Source organism: Watersipora subatra, chromosome 2 (genome assembly GCF_963576615.1).
Source record: "Watersipora subatra chromosome 2, tzWatSuba1.1, whole genome shotgun sequence".
NCBI lineage: Eukaryota > Metazoa > Bryozoa > Gymnolaemata > Cheilostomatida > Watersiporidae > Watersipora > Watersipora subatra.
Window position 1 is genome coordinate 58,332,252 of NC_088709.1, and position 20,987 is coordinate 58,353,238.

The 20,987-nt window shown below is 32.6% G+C and overlaps 1 protein-coding gene across 1 annotated transcript in view; it reads left to right on the forward strand.

Moving 5' to 3' along the window:
- Positions 1 to 14,175, forward strand: part of LOC137387844 (calcium-activated chloride channel regulator 4-like) — a 32,643-nt gene extending 18,468 nt beyond the window's left edge. The window contains exons 9-15 of the mRNA XM_068074357.1: positions 1,448 to 1,556; positions 4,601 to 4,753; positions 6,067 to 6,204; positions 6,928 to 7,085; positions 9,134 to 9,169; positions 11,295 to 11,422; positions 13,655 to 14,175. Coding sequence (XP_067930458.1) covers positions 1,448 to 1,556; positions 4,601 to 4,753; positions 6,067 to 6,204; positions 6,928 to 7,085; positions 9,134 to 9,169; positions 11,295 to 11,422; positions 13,655 to 13,808 — 876 coding nt within the window. The 3' untranslated portion in view covers positions 13,809 to 14,175. The remainder of the gene's footprint in view (positions 1 to 1,447; positions 1,557 to 4,600; positions 4,754 to 6,066; positions 6,205 to 6,927; positions 7,086 to 9,133; positions 9,170 to 11,294; positions 11,423 to 13,654) is intronic.
- The last annotated feature ends 6,812 nt before the right edge of the window (positions 14,176 to 20,987 follow it).

Consider the following 20,987-nt stretch of genomic DNA (forward strand, 5'->3'; position numbering starts at 1 on the left):
ATTCTCTACCGACCACAAGCTACACAAAATCTTTAACAGAAGTATTATAAAATTAAGCTATAGCTGCATGAATAATGTGAAACAGGCTATCAACTCTCACAATCAGAAGCTACTATCACTGAACCATCAAGAAACAACTAATCCTGGCTGCAATTGCAGGAATAAGAACACCTGCCCGTTACCAGACAATTGCCTAGCAAAATCAGTGATATACCAGGCAAGCGTAACAATCACCGATAACAATAAACCTGCAGCCACATATGTAGGGCTAACCGAAAACAGCTTCAAAACTAGATATAACCTTCACAAATCCACATTCAAGGACATTTCTAAACGCTACTCTACCGAGCTAAGCAGCCACATATAGGAACTCAAGGAAAGCGGCACTGACTACAACATAGCCTGGAAGATTTTATCACACGCCAAGCCATACTCTAAAAGCAGCGGAAATTGCAGATTATGTACATTAGAAAAATATTTCATCATTTACAGACCTGAGAAGGCAACTCTTAACAAACGTAGTGAACTAATATCTACATGTAGACATGCTAAGAAACACCTTTTACGAAATAGCATTACATAATAGATCTTATCCATCTAGCTTTTAATACCTGAGCTTTTATTTCAGCTTACCAGCTAATGCAGAATCTTGTGTATAGTCCTCACTAAGCATTTTATCTGATGAGTGTTACACACCTTTTGTGTAATACGAAACTTTTAGTAATTTTTTGCTTAGTCAAATTTTAATAAATTTCTTACCAAATTTATAGTAAGCTCTACTTTGGTATTGAGCACTTTATGCTGACTTTTAGCCTATACTTTATTGTATATATATATATGTATATATATATATGTATATATATATATGTATATATATATGTATATATATATTTCTGCACTATGAAGATCAAGCTTATGAACAGAAAATTGGCCTTTTTATCAGCGTATACAACATTTACTATTCTCCTTTGTAAATTAAGGTGTTTTTTATTTCTGTGTAATTCGTACTGTAACGGCTGCAGTGCCAACTACAACTCTATACTGATTGCAATAGTTTTTTAATAGTCTAAGCATTTTTATTGACATATTGGCCTGTCTTTTTCCTCTAGAGCGGCTTCAGGCAAAACGCTAGCCGAAGTGTTAAGCGTGAAGCCATCAAATATTGGCAAGTGTAATAAGTATTGACACAATTTTTCCAGAGTATAGCCAGTTGGACGACATAGCGCATTGGATAAGCCTTGTCTGTCTACTGACCTGTAAGTTCCAATTTCAAATCGCAGCAGTTATTTTTCATTCCTAAAAATTTGTTGCTTAAATAGAAAAGCGGAAAAAACTTACAGACGGATACTGAGCTTCATATATTTAGATACCAGTTTTGTATATATATATACATATAGTAAGCGAGCTATATTTTTGCTATCTGGTAACAGCTTGTAGTAATTTTTAGATTGACATTCAAGGTGAGGGCCTTCTGCCAGGACCGGGAGTAGTGGGAAGAAGAAAGAAAAGGTGTGTGGGGTGCAACAGCCTTGGTAACGTCACACGATCTGGATCGGGTAATATTCAAATATATTTATTTAAAGTAAATCCATTTTTACTTTATTTTGAAAACAAAATGTTTAGGAAACTTAAAGGTTGACTTGCAACAAAATTCACATTACAGTTATTTGATATTGAAAGATTCACTATGTTTCACTCTGTTGTGTTGTAAGTGCCAAATATGTGGAAATGTGATTACAAGCTCTTAAAAGCTCAAAAACAAAAAAGCCGCCGTAGATTGGAATCTCTTTATTTCAATGACGTAACCACTAAATTTGGTTATCGTCTTGTCACGTATGTTCTCACGTGAATTGAAAGGCCAATACAAAGCTCAATATAATACTTATCGTAGTACTAGTTTATGACAAACACTTCGGGTTTTACCGAAGACCCCGTATCAATTATAGATGCTCGCTACTTTACAGTTTTGTTTCGGCATTATTCAATCGTCAAAAGTCGTAATGTGATCATGTGACCCAATACTTCGCAAATAACTTTTGCAGCACTTTTCGATTATCACAATTGACCAACAGGCTTGTCATGATTATCAGACAATGATATGTACTCCTTCAAGCTAAGGTTAAAAAGTTTAATGATTTTTTACGGTAAGTTATAAGATATCAGTGCTAAAAGTGACAGCATTACAATGACGATAAAACAGACGCGTAAGAACAATAGACATAGTTTTATTGAATGCGTGAAGTATATTTGTGAAAAGATTTCGACGAATAAGGTTGCAAGAAAGTGTAAACAGAAACCATCTCTCACAACTACATCACATTTGAGCTGTTTTGGAAAGGGAATCCAAACTATGGCGGTCTTGTGTGGCTGCGATTTTCTGTTCGTTTTTTAGCTTTTAAGAGCTTGTCATCACCTTTCCACATATTTTGCACCTACAACACAACAGAGTAAAACATAGTGAATCTTTTCATATCAAATTACGGTAATGTGAATTTTGTTGCAATTCAACCTTTAAAAAGAGCTCATGCTGTTTAATTAGTTGCTAAAGCTAAATAATGAAACACTTTTTTGTCAATTCTTTAGTCATAATGATTAAAAAACTTTGGGAACATTCTGCATAGAGCCTTTGAATATGCTCAAAACCTCAGCACTGTTTGCATAATACAAATTATAGTCAAGTATAATGTTTTCTAAAACTGTTACTCTGTGAGCCAGTGTTGCAAACTAAACCAATTACCTGTAAATTCTATTGTTGTGAGTTATATCATTTTGAATCCTTTACTTACTCAAAATGCTATAAAAACATAATTTTTAATTATTAGGCCCATCTAAAACTTGAACATTCTGAAATGTCTCACAATATGGTGAATGTTTAAATTGAACCCAATGTCTTCAGAATTGTTTGCAGTGTGGATTACAATCTGAACTTAATATTTTGAAGTGCTGTGATGAACGATGAGTGTACCCTTGAGGAACATCATATAGAGTAATATCAGCTAAGGTTATGACATATCAAATTCTGTCTTTTGATTCTAAAGCTTTAAAGTTTTTTAGAGTTTGGAAAGCAACAATATCAAAAATATTATTTAATGCTATTTCAAGGCTATTTTCTTCATCAAAGTAGTTAATGGTTTAACTTGATCTGATTATTCAATTTATGAAAAAATTATTCAACAAAAATTCTGAGGCTGATGGTGTAAATGTTGCTCTGCCTAAAAGATAGTGCAAAATATAGGTAATACCAGAATTGCTTTGTCCGTGTTGGATTCGGAATTTTTCGTCAAACAATTTGATGAATCAGTTGGAAAATGCAGCGCCGCCCTCTATTTGAACATTCCTTTTAATAAACCACCTCTATTAATAGAGAAATTGTTGAAAAACATAGCACAATTTGTTCCAAATAGATCATATACGGTATGCAATATTTCTGTTGACTTTAGTAATAAGCTTTACTATGCATTTAGCTGCAATTATTGAGCCATAGTATTTCAATTTGTAAACAGTTGCATGTGCTAAGACCATACAATCCAAGCATAAGTTTTTTGCTGAGGCACTGCAAGTAAGACATATTAAGGCTTTAAAAAAATATGAAAGTTGTTCTGATTGAAAACCATGTAATAAAAAAAATACTACATGATGCAAACATCTAATTAAGCATTTGCATGCAGGTGTTTGCTTTCTGGGCCATCATTAGCAAGAAAAACTGTTTTGTAGGCAATGATTTGTTTTAATATTTTATAAAATTTGATAAAGCTGTTGCCATATCAGGTTTCAACTCTGACAGCAGCACTGCTTTGCAATGAAGTCCAACAGTTTTTGATAAACACTGATTATGCTCAATGCTGGTAAATTCTGGCTACTTTCGGAACAATTTTCTTTTTCTTTGAATTTTGCAAACTTTAAGCTGAACAATTTTGTTTTAGTTCAATGAAAAACGCTGAAGAATATTTTCTCCGTGTGTACTAAACTTATATATTAAAACTTTCGCAAGCCATGAGTTACGAATATTGATTTATAGCCGTGTGAAGTTTTTCAATAAAACAGAAAGGCATGTAAATATTTTTTGACTTTAATAAAGTATAATTTTATGTATTTTGTGGAAGTCTCTATCATCAAGCAAGTGGTTTCTGCTAGACATGCTAACTGAATATTTTTAAAAAACGAAGCTAGAAGCATATATATTACACCAGTATTGTCAAGTTGTGCAACCTCATTCATTTCAGCTTTATTGTTTTACCTCAAAGAATGGTCATAACTTGCAGTAACCAATAGATAAACGTTTATAATCTTATGCATTATAGTTTAAAGTTTACACAACATATTTATTTTATATAGCAACTTTTAGAGGTTTTCACCTTTTGTGAAAAGCAGTTAATATGCATTTTAAAGAAATATTTTTAAGCGTAGTGAGTAAACAAGCTTTATTTGCAATAAATTTTTCTTATCACATTGATGAAAGTTTTTAATGTTTCAAGTGTTTTTCATACTATAAAAATGTTTATAAAAGCCCCAAAAATGTTGGTTAGTAGAAAAGAAGAAATGTTTGCAATTGTAAAACAAAGATTGCTCTTGGTTTGAAAAAATTGAATTTGTTTGCCAGGAGGAGTGATAGTGATTGACAACTGGGTTCAACTCAATGACGCCACTCCACCAGAAAAAATAACAGACCTTATGGTTCTAGCAGTGTCGGAAGACAATGATAGAGTCATCCTTGCCTGGACAGCTCCTGGAGAAGATCTCAACATGGGTAGAGGTATGTGCCTGACTGTTATAGAGCCTTAAATTCTCAATTTTTTACTTGCAAGCTACCTGGAACATGTAAATGTATTTGTGAAAACAATTAGTTAGTAATCTGCCATAGACCTATTAACTATACTATATATAATATATAAGTATAGTTAATATGTCTATGGTAATCTGCAAGTCTTCTACAATCCTGATCAGCATATAGGTTTTGGGTAATCTCCTTGATAGCAGACCTATTTGTTACAAAAACCTGGTGAAACGACAGCTTGAGCTTGTGCAAATTAAAAACAAACTTATTCTGGTGACCAGCTGTACAAAAAACCTGGTTCATTTTTTATCAAATTTGCAAAGTTTCCCTTGCCCGTATAGATATAATTTTTTAGTACTTTGTAATAATGTATATATGTATAGAAATAATAAAGAAATACATGATCAGGAGATCAGGATTAGGAGTGCAGTTTGGGTACTGTTAATGGAAACTATTGCTAAAATTCATTTTGGTAGTTGGAACACATTAAAAATCTAGTTTAGGAAGCATTTTGGAGCAAGTCAGAGTTAGAGAATGGCTGTTTTCAGTGGCTAGGTTTTGGGCACACTTAGCATGTATCTTTGCGAGGTTTTTGATGACCAGAATAGGAAAGTTAATTTTAGTACAGAGCGAACGGGCCAGTTTAAAATGGGTTTCTGGTATGAAGCAGACATAATCTGTCCACTTTTGAACAAAGGTTTTTACAGATTATGCAGGTTTTGACCAAAACTTTCTATCACATACATTTTAGGCTGGCTCACATTATATCACCGTAAGTCGGAGTTGTCACCTCAGTAATTATTTGTCCATTATGTGCACCGTAAATCGAAGATATCGTTGAGGCAACGCGGATAGTTGAGGAAATTTTGCAGTCACCAACATTTCCTGATAGTTCACCAGGCATCCTCGACAGCCTGTGCAATGTATAACACTTCGGTGATAGTGATTTGTCGACGCGGATTGATTGAATAATATTGATTTTATGACAGTTCTCGCAGAACTAGTGTTTCATTGTTTCCACTCGTACATTGTATAATGAGATACTGTGGTGTAGAAACTTCCTGATGTAAACACTTATGAGCTTGTGATAGTGTGAATATTGTTATTATAGACGATCACTAAATTATTATGTGACTAACACTGCTATACGGCGACATACTGTGAATCAGCCTTTTAAGAGCAGAATAAGCTCAGTGTGAGATGAACATAATTGATTTTAACAAAAAAATTCATTACAAAACATATTTTCAAAACAAAGCTAACTGTTAAAAAGTGACGAACAATGCTTGTAGTGTCTGGATATGATTTTGGAGTTGGTGCAGAGATCTCCATAGATGCCATGATCAATCTTGCACCAGCACTCATTCTAAGCAATGTTTCTACCTTTTTGGTAGAAGCCGGAAGCCTACTTGAAATGCAGGTCAATACCGGTAAGTGGCACAATAATACTGCCCAAACAATTTGATGTTTTTTCTATCATGTTGTAAAAATTTTATATGGCTACAACATAGAATTTTACCCTGCAGTCTTTAATTTTTCTACTGCACGAGAAATATTATGACATGACACTTGTTGCAGTATGTCTACAATAATTGTTTGAATTTGCACGAGACTACACCAAATTATTTTTTAAGAATGGCTCATGCCTGAAAATTTAAGTTTTTTTAATGCAATATAAATTTAACCAGAATGCATAAGTTGTATAGCATTTAAGGTTTGCAGATCATTCTTCAGATCATTGTGAAGATGTCTAACTGCTGAAAAATGATTGGTTCTCTGTAAAGCTAAGAGCAGTTGTCCATTGTTAAAAATACCATAGAGGTAATAAACAGCTAAAATAAAATCCATAAATAGATATTAATGGAAAACTTTGAGCTCATATTGCCCACAGCATACACGATTGCGAGCATTCTAACTCTGAGACAACTGAGTATGAGGTAACATATGCAAATCCTTGCGATAATGGTAGGAGGGGTGCAGAAGGATGACTTTTGCAAAAACATACTGGCTATTTATAAACAAAAACTTTACAACTTATTTTTGAAACAACCATAATGTTGCTAAAAATCTTGAAAGATTAGGAAGCTCAAATTCTTTCAAACTGTTCTGGTGTTGGAAGTGGTAAAAAAATAAACCTTGCATGCATGTTTCAGGTGCTATTACTCCAGCAATGCTTGGCCTTCCTGAGTCAGCTAACATCAGCACCTACTACTTCCGGGTCAGAACATATGACTCTAGCAACAACTATGCTAACTGGTCTAACCCAGTTTCAGCATCATACGTAGACCCGGCTGTTATCGCTGTTCTATATGTGAGTAATGTTTCTCTAATTATATGTTATGATGCTATGGAAAATATATCCAATGTCTTTGTGTTTACTTTTTCATCAACGTATGAATGTAACAACAAGCTGCAAATACAATTGTTTTAAGTTATGCAAACTTTTTCCGCGCAGAAAATAATTACCAAAAATTATGCACCGGTCAATTTGCGATGCTATTGACTCTGCCAGGGCAGATTATGAGTGAATAATGAGTACATTTGACTCAAACTAAAATGTAGCCATGGTAAGTTTGAAGTTACTAAAAAAGTATGGGATTAATAAAAAACTAAGTGGATCGTTTTTTCGTAATAGATTAGATAGCATACAACAAAGTTGTGTTTGAAGCTCTGAAAGCCTTCAGTAAAGATAAATGGATGGCATGATTAACATTGTAATTATTTATTAACCATAGCACTCTGTGAAAAATTACCAGTTCTCTTAGGGCTGGTTTGCGCAAGAATGAACCAGACTACGCCGCTTGTGCGTATACGGTAGTTTCTAGAACTATCATTTAATACAGAAAAGCTGACAAGCAGCAGTTTACAAATTTGTGATTTTTGAATAGTCAACATCATGTTTGTTTGATACGGGTCTCTTTGAACAGATGCCCTTTCTTTGCTGTAGCTTCATGGTGCTTTGGTACAGGTTTTTCTACGTAAAAGCTCTTTGTTCGCTTTACCTGATGATAACATCTTCCTATTCAAATTCTTGGCTCACTGCATGCAATAGAGTTCTCATATAAATGGAAAGCCCATTAGTCTCCAAATTAATCATGTTCTCAGGGAATGGATCTGAAAAACAACAGTGTAAAATAAAATATTGATAATGATAGATATTGGCTAATGCAAAAACAGCAGTGTAACACGCTAAACAAGTTTAGCAAAGACCAGTCATAGATCATGTTTGAGATAATAAAAAAACTTGCCGATACAAAAGTTTTTTTAACAAATTTGTTAAAACAACTTTTAAAAAATTAAATATGTAAAAAATAGCAGCCTATCATAACTGGCACAGTGACGTATTGCAGTTAAAATCTTCAAAAACCTTTACTTTTGATTATGATGTTTAGAGCAGTGCACTATATATTTTGTCTTTGACTCTTTTTTACTGTTAAATGCTATTTTTTTCAACGATCATGTTCAACTCTCATCGGTGATCTTTTTACTATAGATCACCGATTACTATATCCTTTTATACATCCCATAGTTACCTTCCAACTTTAAAAGCTTTGAAACTGTTTAAAGGATTGATATCTAACAGTCAGCTTTTCTGAAGTTTATTTATAACAAGTTGCCAAAAATTTTCTTCCTGATGTGTCATAGAACTAATTTTCTATTTTCAATTGGACGACTGTAGATAAGAAATAGCAATTTGAGTGTTACCTAGAAATCCTTTATTATTTTTTACTAAACTTTTTAGTCCTAATTTGGCTCGTGCTAGGGAACATCAACAGATTAACACTGCTGAGTGAGATTATGCTTGCTAATGCAGTCATCATTCTTATTAATCATTAGCACATGCTACCTTGTACGACAAGAAAAAAAATCATATGACACACAAATTAATTTATTTTACTTATTTCAACAACTGAAAAGTTGGTTGCAAACTGAAAAATCTCAAAGTAATTCTTTCTCCAATATTTGCAGAAGATCTTAGTTAGGGAAAAATCAAGCTATTGCGAGATTCATTGGTTAGTCAAGCTTTTGACAAAGAAGAGCTGATTAGTCTGCCAGCAGCTTTAATAGCAAAACCAGTTTATTACAATGTGTACATATTATTTGTGTTGGTTCTCACAGGTTTAATAGTTGAAGGTTAATATGCACTATATGGTAGGCTGAAATGTCAAAACAGTTGAGAAACGCAAATACATGCTTATGAGAACTAAGTTTTATATGCATGCGCGCTACCTGTAGTTTTTTTAATTATCAAATAATTGAATAGTTTTAGAATGTTGATATGAGAAATGCACTATTTGGGCAATAATTAATTACAAAATAAATGGCGTACTCAATACATACTGTAAATTTGTGTTGCAGGGACCTACGACAAGCACAACAAACCAACCAACTGAGGTCAGTAACACAATTTTAACCATAAAGGTTTTACACTAAAATGCACATTGCCGCTCTAGTTTATTCTAATTTAATCCAGCCTACAAAGTAAACGCTTGTTTTAAACCAAAACTCTTTTATTAAACTTAAATTTAAACCTATTGGAAGTAAATATATAATTCAATTTTTACTAGTTTGGATATAATATAATAAAAACAAACCACACCAACAATCTGCTTTGAGAAGCTGCCATACTAACAAGTATATATATAAATACAAAGATGGAAAAAGATTTTAGCAACAGTTTATGACTAAAAGTTTCATACTGCATGCAGTAATCATCAGATGCTATTGTCTGAAGTCTCAACTATTATCTGTATATATATATATATATATATATATATATATATATATATATATATATATATATATATATATACATATATGTATATATATATATATGTATATATATATATATATACATATATGTATATATATATATATATATATATATATATATATATATATATATACCTTTTCAAACTACTGCTTGTTTTAAATTTCATATGAAAGAAGCGATTTGCTGAAATTAGAAAGAAAAATAAAACTGTAAAGGTTTTTAAATGTAAATGTGAAATCATTAGCAAGTAATGGCTAAATGTAGTTTTTTTTTGCTACAATTGCAATAAAAACATTTTTTGGCATACAAGTATATGATTTTAGTTCGTTTCAGTGTTGACATCATAAGGCGAAAATATTGTAAATACTATTTATAGAGTGATATAGAAATCGATAGTAATTATCTAATGCAAACACTTCCTGGGAAAAGTTATCATTGTTAAAAAGCAGTAACAAAACAATATGTTAACCTTAATAACTATAGTTACGTACAGTAGGTTTAGTACATTCTGTGGTTACTATCTGCAAGAAAATGTAACATTACAATGTACTATGTGGAGAGTTGACACCTTGAAGACATACGCGTATCATAAACGCTGAATCTAACCTATATGAGTTTAGCTTACTAACAACATACTTGATGAAAATTTTAGTATGCATTTTAGTGAACTTTTAACAGAAATTTCATCACTCATTGGTTTGTGAATCCGTTTTTACCATAAGGGATGACGTTGAACTGAGATACAATCATCAAATTTTAATTTCAAGAAAGATTATTGTTAATATTGTTTTGTGAAAAACAAGTTGGCCTAGTATGGCGAGATAAAAAAACATCGTGTTTCATAGAGTGAATAGAGTTTCAATTAATATGTCATTGAGTCGGTGCAATTGAGAGAAAGTGTTTACAGTACATGGTAAGAGCAATGAGTTGTAAGAGCCTTCATAGACTCGTGGTTAGACAATTTGATTAATAACCTGTGGTTGCAATCTGTTGTGAGTTAAATCCAGCGCGAGGTGAGATAATAATTCTAAGGTTTTAACTCCAAGGTCAGGCAAACTTTCAGATTTATATATAAACCTATATACATACTAGGTGTATGTCTGGTTTTGCATAGGTCATGACAAACAGCTTAGAAACAGTGGCAGGTAATGTAGTTAACATTGACTAGGTTGACTATTTAGTTAATGGTGAAATTAACCAATGTACTAAATTGATTAACTTACGCTAGTAACTTACTATAATAATAGCCACGAAGCCAGTTTGTAATTGTTTTGTATTGGCATCTCTTACAATCATGATAGTACTATTAGTAATCAATAGTATTTTTGTAAATGCTTCAAGCGTGCCTATTTTAGTTGATGTAATGAATATGAGCAAGATTATTCCTTTATATAACATTGTAACTGGTTGGCTTAGAAAATGTAATGTCTGTCTGCAGAACTGTGAGATCTTAGCTCATTTTGAATTTCTTTAAATTATTTAATTTTAGCGCCATAACTGGACACACAAACAAAAGACCAACAGACAAACCAAAACATCGAAATTGATATAGATATATATCACAAAAAATCTTAAAGCTTGATAGTGAATCAGACTGAATTGCTAATAACTGTTTGATAAATTACTTACGATGAAGGAGCAAATTGTACCTAGTTCATTTCATTTATCTAGTAACTAGGCTAATCGCTCCCCTATATTTATTCTGTCTGGATTGTTTTAACCTGCTTTTTATTGACTACTTTACAGACAACAACTAAGGCACCTTCTTTGACATATATTCTTATTGGTGTCGGCGGTGGAGTGTTCCTTGTCATTGCTATAGGCCTAGCAGCGTGCCTCTCCAGGTGTAAATCTAAAAGCAAGTTACAAGCAAGGTAAGATAGTTTTTCTTAGTACAAAAACTGATCGGCATTTGATTAGCCAAATCAGCTTACTTTTTAACCCTTTGAACCCTAACGGACGTTATTCTGGCATTGCGTAGAGTGTGGCAGAAATCTTAGTGGCCAGAATACAGGCATCCCCATGGTTCTGTTTACAAAAGCTAATTCTAAGTAACAGCGTAAACCAATCAAATTAATTCTTGCACAGGGTGTTAGACCTAAAATTTCACTTCCATTTGTAGCAGTTTTTGAATACCTTTATTTACTTTTTTTGTTACATTAACAAATTAGAACGATATCGCAAATAAATTGATACATCTCGATCGCTGGTAAGTCATGGATGATTGTGATGCAAATGAAGAATTTTATGATTCGAACTATAACTTTCCAGTTTATTTGGAGTTGTGAAATAATGACGAACGGTCGATAGATATGATACTACTGTAAACATTTTTACGAGTTTTTAAAATCGGACGAATTTTTATAGTTTTAGCTGGGATAATGGTGAAGTACTATTTCTTTCTAATTTATGACATTTGCTATGGGTTGCCCGGCTTTTCAACTCGTGTTTTAACAAACATCATTGTATTATGAACACATTAAGATATAATTTAATAACATTAAGATATATTTAATAAAAGTGTAAAAACTTTGAATTGTTTCACAAATACCAGGGTTACTGATACAAATTGAAAAAAATGGCCAGGGTTTAAAGAGTTAAAAACACATAGTTTTTTAGTTGGAACACAATACTCTGGTTTTTGTTATGATTTATAATGAAAACTAAAAGTGAACCTTTTTAAAGAAACCAACCAACTCACTTTTAATATGTTAATAGTCATACTAAATATTTCTGCCATAAAATTAGCATACTTCAAATATATTGAAAGTATACAACATCAACTATATTGAAAGTATACAGCATCAACTATATTCATTATCTTAAACCATAACTGCCACGAACAACTTTTATCGTATTTACTAGGTAAATCAGACATGCTGATTCCGATTTTGTAATCAAAATAAAGATTAGGCCACTAACTTTCAGAGTAATAAAGGATTTTTTATAGCGTTTTAATATCGGTCTCGAAAACAACACGATCGGCATAACAAGCTCCGCCCATAAATACTTGACGTAACCTAGCTTTTTAGGAACAGAAATTACGTAGAGATGTTTAGACCGATTTAGAATAATAGAGATGGCTGTTTTAAAATCTATTAATATCTAAATCCAGCTTTACAAATAATATCAGTCTTTTCTGAAAGGTAAATGAGCTATTTAGCATTGCATATTTAAAAAGCGCAATAACAACGCTAGCTCGTGATAAAACCGCGCTTTTTGAGCTCGTTTTTCTCGGCGTCCAGCCCATTTAAACGTCATGTAACAAGCTGCGAGCAATTTTAAATAGTTTATATTCCTTTCATAAAAAACTGAAATTATTTTACAGGCTGGATTTAGATAATAATGGGTTTTAAGACACCCATCTCTATTATTCTAAATCGGACTAAACTTTCTTAACTTCCGTTTCTGAAAAAGCTAGGTTTCGTCACATATTTATGGGCGGAGCTTGTAATGCCGATTGTGTTGTTTTCGAAACGGATATTGAAACGCTTTAAAAAAGCCTAAATGACTTTGAAGGTTAGTGGACTAATCTTTATTTTGAGTACAAAATCGGAATCAGCGTGTCTGATTTACCTAGTAAATACAATAAAAGTTGTTCGTGACAGTTATGGTTTAACTAGAAACTTTGTATTCAATTTAGTCTTCAGCAAATATCAATATTTTAGAACGTTTTAGAGTCTTATAGCTTTAGTTTAAGCTGGCCATGATATAATCTTAAATGCAATGGATGTTATTTATAACGCTCTAATAAATTATTTTTAAATTTAACAAGACTTACATTGTTTGTTGCTTTGTGGTGCTTAGTCATTTAAATGATTTTACAAATTATTTTTTCAATTTTCGATTGTGCATAATCTTTACGTGAAATGAAAATAATTTTAGCTAGTTTACATTATTGGTGAACATTTAAAAATTAGGAAGTTAAATCTAAATGGAACCTAGCTAAAACTTCACTAACGGTAAAAATTGTTAAAAATTAACTAATACTATTTTAGCAGTTGCTTCAACATTTTAAAAAAAAGCTACATGTAGACTTATTAGCAAAAATAAATGTTTAAATTACATCACATTTTTGTTTCGTTGTAAATTTCTTCTATTTTCAGGCACTCTCACCAACAAGCCTCTTCTGAGGTAACCTTTCAAGGTCCTGCTTTTAGTAACGGTCAATACTATTCCACGCCACAAGAGCCATTCAGTTTCCAACATGACCATAGCCATGGAAATCATCAAGTGTTCCACAATGCTGCTTTTTATTAGCATTACGAAGTATTCGCTTCTCTCACTCAAACTAATAATGTTTAACATATATTTTAGAGCTTTTAATTTTAACAAAGAGTTATATTTGAAATATTTGAGTGGTTTTTTTATATTTTTGATCAAAAATCAGGAATGTATTTGATGCAATCATCTTGAACTATTTTTAGAAATCTAATGTGAAAAAAATGTAATGCACTGATTTAGTAGTTTTTTAATTTTTGTTTATTTTTTCTTACAGAGCTTACTACATTTTGAAAAAAATTCAAAGTATATGCAAAATAATATTCAAATTCAGAGCTTGGAAGCTTAGCGAATATGTTTTGCACCAAGGACAATAATTCAGATGACATAAAATGACAGCAACGAGTCTCATGTGTGTTTTTAGATTTGCTTTGCAGTGGCTAAAACAGATAGATGTGTCACCAGATAGAAAACAATATTTTGTTATATACGCCGGAGGATAAGTACAAATATTTTGAAGATAAGTTATGCAAGATTTTGAAACCTGTTATACAAATATATAAATGAGTATATTTGGAATAAGGCAATTTGTTCAAAGATTTTGTGACGTGATGAGTGCAAGTGTGTAATTGGTAGTACATGAATCTTAGTACAGATTTTAGTTAGAGAAATATCTTTTTCTACTGTCGACAGGGTGAGATAAAAAAATCTATATAAACGCCATTGATTAATGAAATTGCATAAATTGAAAGTAAAACAGTTCATTATATTCTGCTAGTGTTTGTTTCGAATTTATTTGAATTTACTAATTTCTATTTGCTATTAACTCTTAAAAAGAGATAGAAAAAACTAGTGGGACAAAGAAGAGAATCATTTTGTTTATAGGACATAATGAAAAGACAATGAATTGGTATTACAAAAATAATTTGGTTGATCTCATCAAAGAATGTTGTCGTAATGTATGTACATCTATAAAAGAATAAACAAAATCAGTTTATTTCTGATATTGTGTACAGTTCTTATTTTATTGCAAATGTAATATATTTCTAGCATGTAAATCTTACAAGATTCTATGCATCTTTGCAAAAATTTCTCCTTTTTCAAATAGTTTTTTTTATGTTTTAAATTTGAGTGCATGTTAGATGACTGAGAGACAATGAAAAAACTAGTAAATACTGTCAGAGTTAGCTCTACTTACATGTATATATGAAAAATATTTCAATATATTTTGTTTTCTTTAACACTATGTACACCCGACTTGAAGATAAACCCAAAATCTTAGTAGGTGAGTACTAGGATGAGTCATGATTAAAGTTGACAAAACTTGATAACGGTTAAAACGCTCGGGAAAATAATATTTTCAAAATAGCAGCTTTAGTTGCTATCGTTGCAGCAGTTAATACTGACTGTTGGAAGAATGTTTCAGATTATCTATTCTGATGGTCTGTTTGCAATTTTAAACATCGAAATCACAATTGCATTTGATTTGAGCTTTTTAATCAAGATGAAGTTTTGTTGATTTTAATCTTGAAACATCCTGACAGTCAGGTCATTTTAAACAGAAAATTGGCAAGTGAATAGAAAATACCGATACTTTCTGATAAAATTCACTAAAACTTTGTGTATGTTCATCTGCAATTGATACAAAAATATTCTATGTGCTCTATGTGCAGTAGATGCATAACTCTATGGAATAGATACAAGAATATTCTATGTGCTCTATGTGCAGTAGATGCATAACTCTATAGAATAAATACAAGAATATTCTATGTGCTCTATGTGCAGTAGATGCATAATTCTATGGAATAAATACAAGAATATTCTATGGGCTCTATGTGCAGTAGATGCATAACTCTATAGAATAAATACAAGAATATTCTATGTGCTCTATGTGCAGTAGATGCATAACTCTATGGAATTGATACAAGAATATTCTATGTGCTCTATGTGCAGTAGATGCATAACTCTATTGAATAGATACAAGAATATTCTATGTGCTCTATGTGCAGTAGATGCATAGCTCTATAGAATAAATACAAGAATATTCTATGGGCTCTATGTGCAGTAGATGCAAAACACTATGGAATAAATACAAGATAATTCTATGTGCTCTATGTGCAGTAGATGCATAACTCTATGGAATAGATACAAGAATATTCTATGTGCTCTATGTGCAGTAGATGCATAACTCCATAAAATAAATACAAGAATATTCTATGTGCTCTATGTGCAGTAGATGCATAACTCTATGGAATAGATACAAGAATATTCTATGTGCTCTATGTGCAGTAGATGCATAACTCTATAGAATAAATACAAGAATATTCTATGTGCTCTATGTGCAGTAGATGCATAATTCTATGGAATAAATACAAGAATATTCTATGGGCTCTATGTGCAGTAGATGCATAACTCCATAAAATAAATACAAGAATATTCTATGTGCTCTATGTGCAGTAGATGCATAACTCTATGGAATTGATACAAGAATATTCTATGTGCTCTATGTGCAGTAGATGCATAACTCTATTGAATAGATACAAGAATATTCTATGTGCTCTATGTGCAGTAGATGCATAGCTCTATAGAATAAATACAAGAATATTCTATGGGCTCTATGTGCAGTAGATGCATAACACTATGGAATAAATACAAGAATATTCTATGTGCTCTATGTGCAGTAAATGCATAACACTATGAAATAAATACAAGAATATTCTATGTGCTCTATGTGCAGTAGATGCATAACTCTATGGAATAGATACAAGAATATTCTATGTGCTCTATGTGCAGTAGATGCATAACTCCATAAAATAAATACAAGAATATTCTATGTGCTCTATGTGCAGTAGATGCATAACACTATGGAATAAATACAAGAATATTCTATGTGCTCTATGTGCAGTAGATGCATAACTCTATGGAATAGATACAAGAATATTCTATGTGCAGTAGATGCATAACTCTATAGAATAAATACAAGAATATTCTATGTGCTCTATGTGCAGTAGATGCATAACTCTATGGAATAAATACAAGAATATTCTATGGGCTCTATGTGCAGTAGATGCATAACTCTATGGAATAAATACAAGAATATTCTATGTGCTCTATGTGCAGTAGATGCATAACTCTATGGAATTGATACAAGAATATTATATGTGCTCTATGTGCAGTAGATGCATAACTCTATGGAATAAATACAAGAATATTCTATGTGCTCTATGTGCAGTAGATGCATAACTCTATAGAATAAATACAAGAATATTCTATGGGCTCTATGTGCAGTAGATGCATAACACTATGGAATAAATACAAGAATATTCTATGTGCTCTATGTGCAGTAGATGCATAACACTATGGAATAAATACAAGAATATTCTATGTGCTCTATGTGCAGTAGATGCATAACACTATGAAATAAATACAAGAATATTCTATGTGCTCTATGTGCAGTAGATGCATAACTCTATGGAATAGATACATGTAGTATGACAACTATAGCAGCATTTGAACATATCTGATTTAATTTCAGTACTATCATCATCTTTAACTTACATTTTCAGGTTTTTTTGTAAGAAAAAGTAAATAAATATAAGTGTAATAGATATCGCATATTTGATCAATTGGTTCAAAATAATTTAAAAGACAAAACTTGTTTTTAAGTTGGAGGTGGCAAATGATGGCATCAATATTTAAAGAGATATTTCAAATGCATGCCATTGCATATCAGAAGTATATATACTTAAAAGAGCTTAAAAACTATATACCGTAAAACCTCTAGTTAAACGCCACCTCTATTTGAACGCCACCTCCAATTGACCGCAACCTTGAGAGAAGATTTGAAAAATAGACTGCCACTCTCCAATTGATCGCCACCTCCATTTGACCGCCACTTTGACATTATTTGATATTTTCAAGCCCATATTATCAACTGGTCAGTTGAAAAGGGTCCACAGAATCGTATTAATGATGAATGATTTATATCAATAACAAATAATGCTCTTGTTGTGCAATTTCAAAGCTTTTCATTTTTTTGTCAAAACTTTGAAAGCAACACCATGGCAATAATCAATAACGGTCTCAGGCTAGTAGTAGCTCTTTGTTTAACGTTGTCTCTACTTCGAAGTAGCCTACATGTATAAAAAACAGTTTAAAGGTTTACTTGCAACAAATATCACATCACAGTTATTTGGTATCAAAAGATTGAACATGTCTTACTCTGCTGTGGAGTAGGTGCAAAATATGTGGAAATTTGATTACAAGCTCTTAAAATCTCAAAAACGAACAGTTAATCGCCGTCATGGAATTTTTGCAGTAGACACATTATTGAAGAAGTAGGCTATGCTCTCTTATGCAGTGTACTAGATTAGCTATTTGCTATTTTATCTGGGACTGTTTTAATAATCATCGAAGCCCAGTCTAGTTGAAATGAACACAGACCAACTGGCTCTCGTCACAATACTAGAATGATTACAACTTTGCACTCATTCTAAATAATAATGCCTAGGACAAATTTTTGAGAACGTGAAAGCTGCTGACAAACCTACAGATTGACTAAACAACCAACAAACCAGGCAGCCTCAGCTTTACTCAGCCTTCTAGGAAAATTTTTGGTCTAACCTAGCAGAGAGGGAAATGGATCGACCGCAAGGGGCAGAAATAGAGTTGACCAGCTTAGTTAAGAATACAACTAGCCAGGCGTCAGACGGCACTAGTAAGTCTGGACGGCTTTCAGGTGGAACCTTCTATCCATCGTTTTTTTACGTTTTCACCTGTTTGCATATGCACTCGTCTACAAAAAAGTCACAATCTTTGTAGAAAACGACTGTCATTCTCTTGATTAATAGTATTTTTCGGTGTTGTTTTGATACTAGAATAAAAAATTTGCAAACACAAACATTGTTTGCAATAGTTAATTGCAGAAGCTTCGTGTTTTTAACGATAAAAGTTGTCCATAAAGATGGCAGACAACGATAGAATGACGTCACAAAAAAACAAAGGATATATAAAGAGACCTTTAAGACCAAGTGAAGAAAAGTATGGAAAAGACTTATTGCAAACATTTGTTTGTATAAGCACATATTCTACACTGTAATTAATATATTGATTCATACAAGTATATTATCTGTTGTTTCAAGTAGAGCAGTTAAGATTTTTGAAGATCCTTCCCAAAACAAGGAAAACTTCATGGTATTAATTTAAAATATACTATCAAGTTATAAAGTTCATTATTTTTTTGCTCAGCCATTTATCCCAAAAAGGCAGCAAGCCATAAACGCTGCACTAACTCATTTTAAGAAACTTTAATTGGAGTCTTCAAGAAAGGAGACATATAACCTTACTTTGGCAAACTGCTGGTTGGTTAACCTTTAGTTAAATTAATAAAGAATATGCTCAAGTGTTCAACAGGTGTTCTACTCATTGACTCGCAGCAGTCTTTAGCATAGCCTTAGTTTTTATCGTTACAAAACACCGTGTAACAACAAATGCGCTTGAAAAGGGAGTTTACTGGAAATTTAAAGAAATGTTCTGATCTAGGCGGGCTGCTTGGCACTGTTTGTAACTGCTGCGCCTATAATTGATACATGTCCTTATTTGTCACAAATCATGATCATGAGGGCTAACAGAAACTAAACAATTATTTTTATAGTGCCCTAGTGGTTAGCGCGGTTGTCTGCAAAACCGTTGTTTTTTATTTCAATTCTAGTGCCAAGTGAATTTTTCAAGCGTGTTTCAATGACTATAACTAGACATGCAGCAAACAAATGAGCACTAAAATTTATATAGATGGAATAGCCAACAAGTTATTTAGAAAAATCTATTGTTAGCTGCACAAAAATTAATTAAGCCACATTCATCTGATTGATTCTACATTCATTATAACTGTCAAACTTTACACAGATGCACACACATGCATGCACACATGCACACATGCACACACACAACGCACACAGGCATGCACACACAGGCATGCACACAGGCACACACACATGCACACACACGCACAAACACGCGCACACACATGCACCTTGCCTTCTGCAGTGCTCCTAAGTATGTAGATTTAGCCTGAAAAACATTGACTGTCTACTGAGAACTAGCACCTTTAAACCTTACCTGTAAGCAGTCAGATTTAAAAGGCCTACCACAGTACTAATTGCTAAAGAGTTCAGAAACTAATAACTCTTAAATTATTTTACTGCAAGCATTTTACTGAACTACAAAGATATGCTGATTTTTTAAAGTATAATCTATAATTTGAACAAAGGTTTTTCATTCATTGTATTAAAAAATGTTAACATGCAAAGCAAGACTCACAACTTTTGAGAATAGGAAGCATTCTTCACATCAACATCTGTTATTACGATTTTTAGCTACAATTAGGTCGACACAGGAGGACGATTCTAAAGTTATGCCGAGCCTTGGAACTCTTCTATTCAAGAAATGTAAGAAGTTATTTTATCAAACTTACTTTTCTATTCATTTGCCGTGTGATATGAGGGCCAAACAGAATTGAATGACTGTCATGAAAGGAGACCCTCGGATGATTGTCAGCAATCTTTTCATTGAAAATATCGCTTAAAGCTCATTGCACTGTCTTAACCTTGTCAAGCTTTGCAAACATTTCATTTGTTTATAACCTCAGGGCCAAGTGAGACTGGCCCTAGATGCTAACACGCTTTTGTTGGAATAACACCATCTATGGAATTTTGAGGAAAGATTACTATACAGAGATTAATAACGCGTACGTGTTGCGTACTGAACCAGTGATAGCGTGCTCTCTTTCTGTCAATGCTCTAGACTGATAGCGGCAAACAGTCGGTGGTGAGTAGATTACTTCCTTAGCAAGCGGTGTAGAAGTGCAGCAATGCAACAAACTCATATGACAGAAATGTTTTTTTCTGATATCAACTAGTGCTAGCTGATATCTGCTGATTACTCGTGGTAGATGCAACTTGCACTTTTTGCAACAGTAACGGTCGAGTGCGCCCTGGGTTGATGGTATGAGTCTATTGTAAACTTTATGGGACTTCTTCAAGTTCAGCGTGATAAGAAAAAAACACAACCTTTTAGTGATTACCATATGTAATTAGCTCACTGTTGCAGTGTTCAAATTAGTTGTAGATGCTTGAATTAAATTAGTAAATGTAATGCATAGTTTTTTTTAAAGCCATCTGCTTTTATTTGTACTTTTTAATAGTTAAAGATCCATATTAA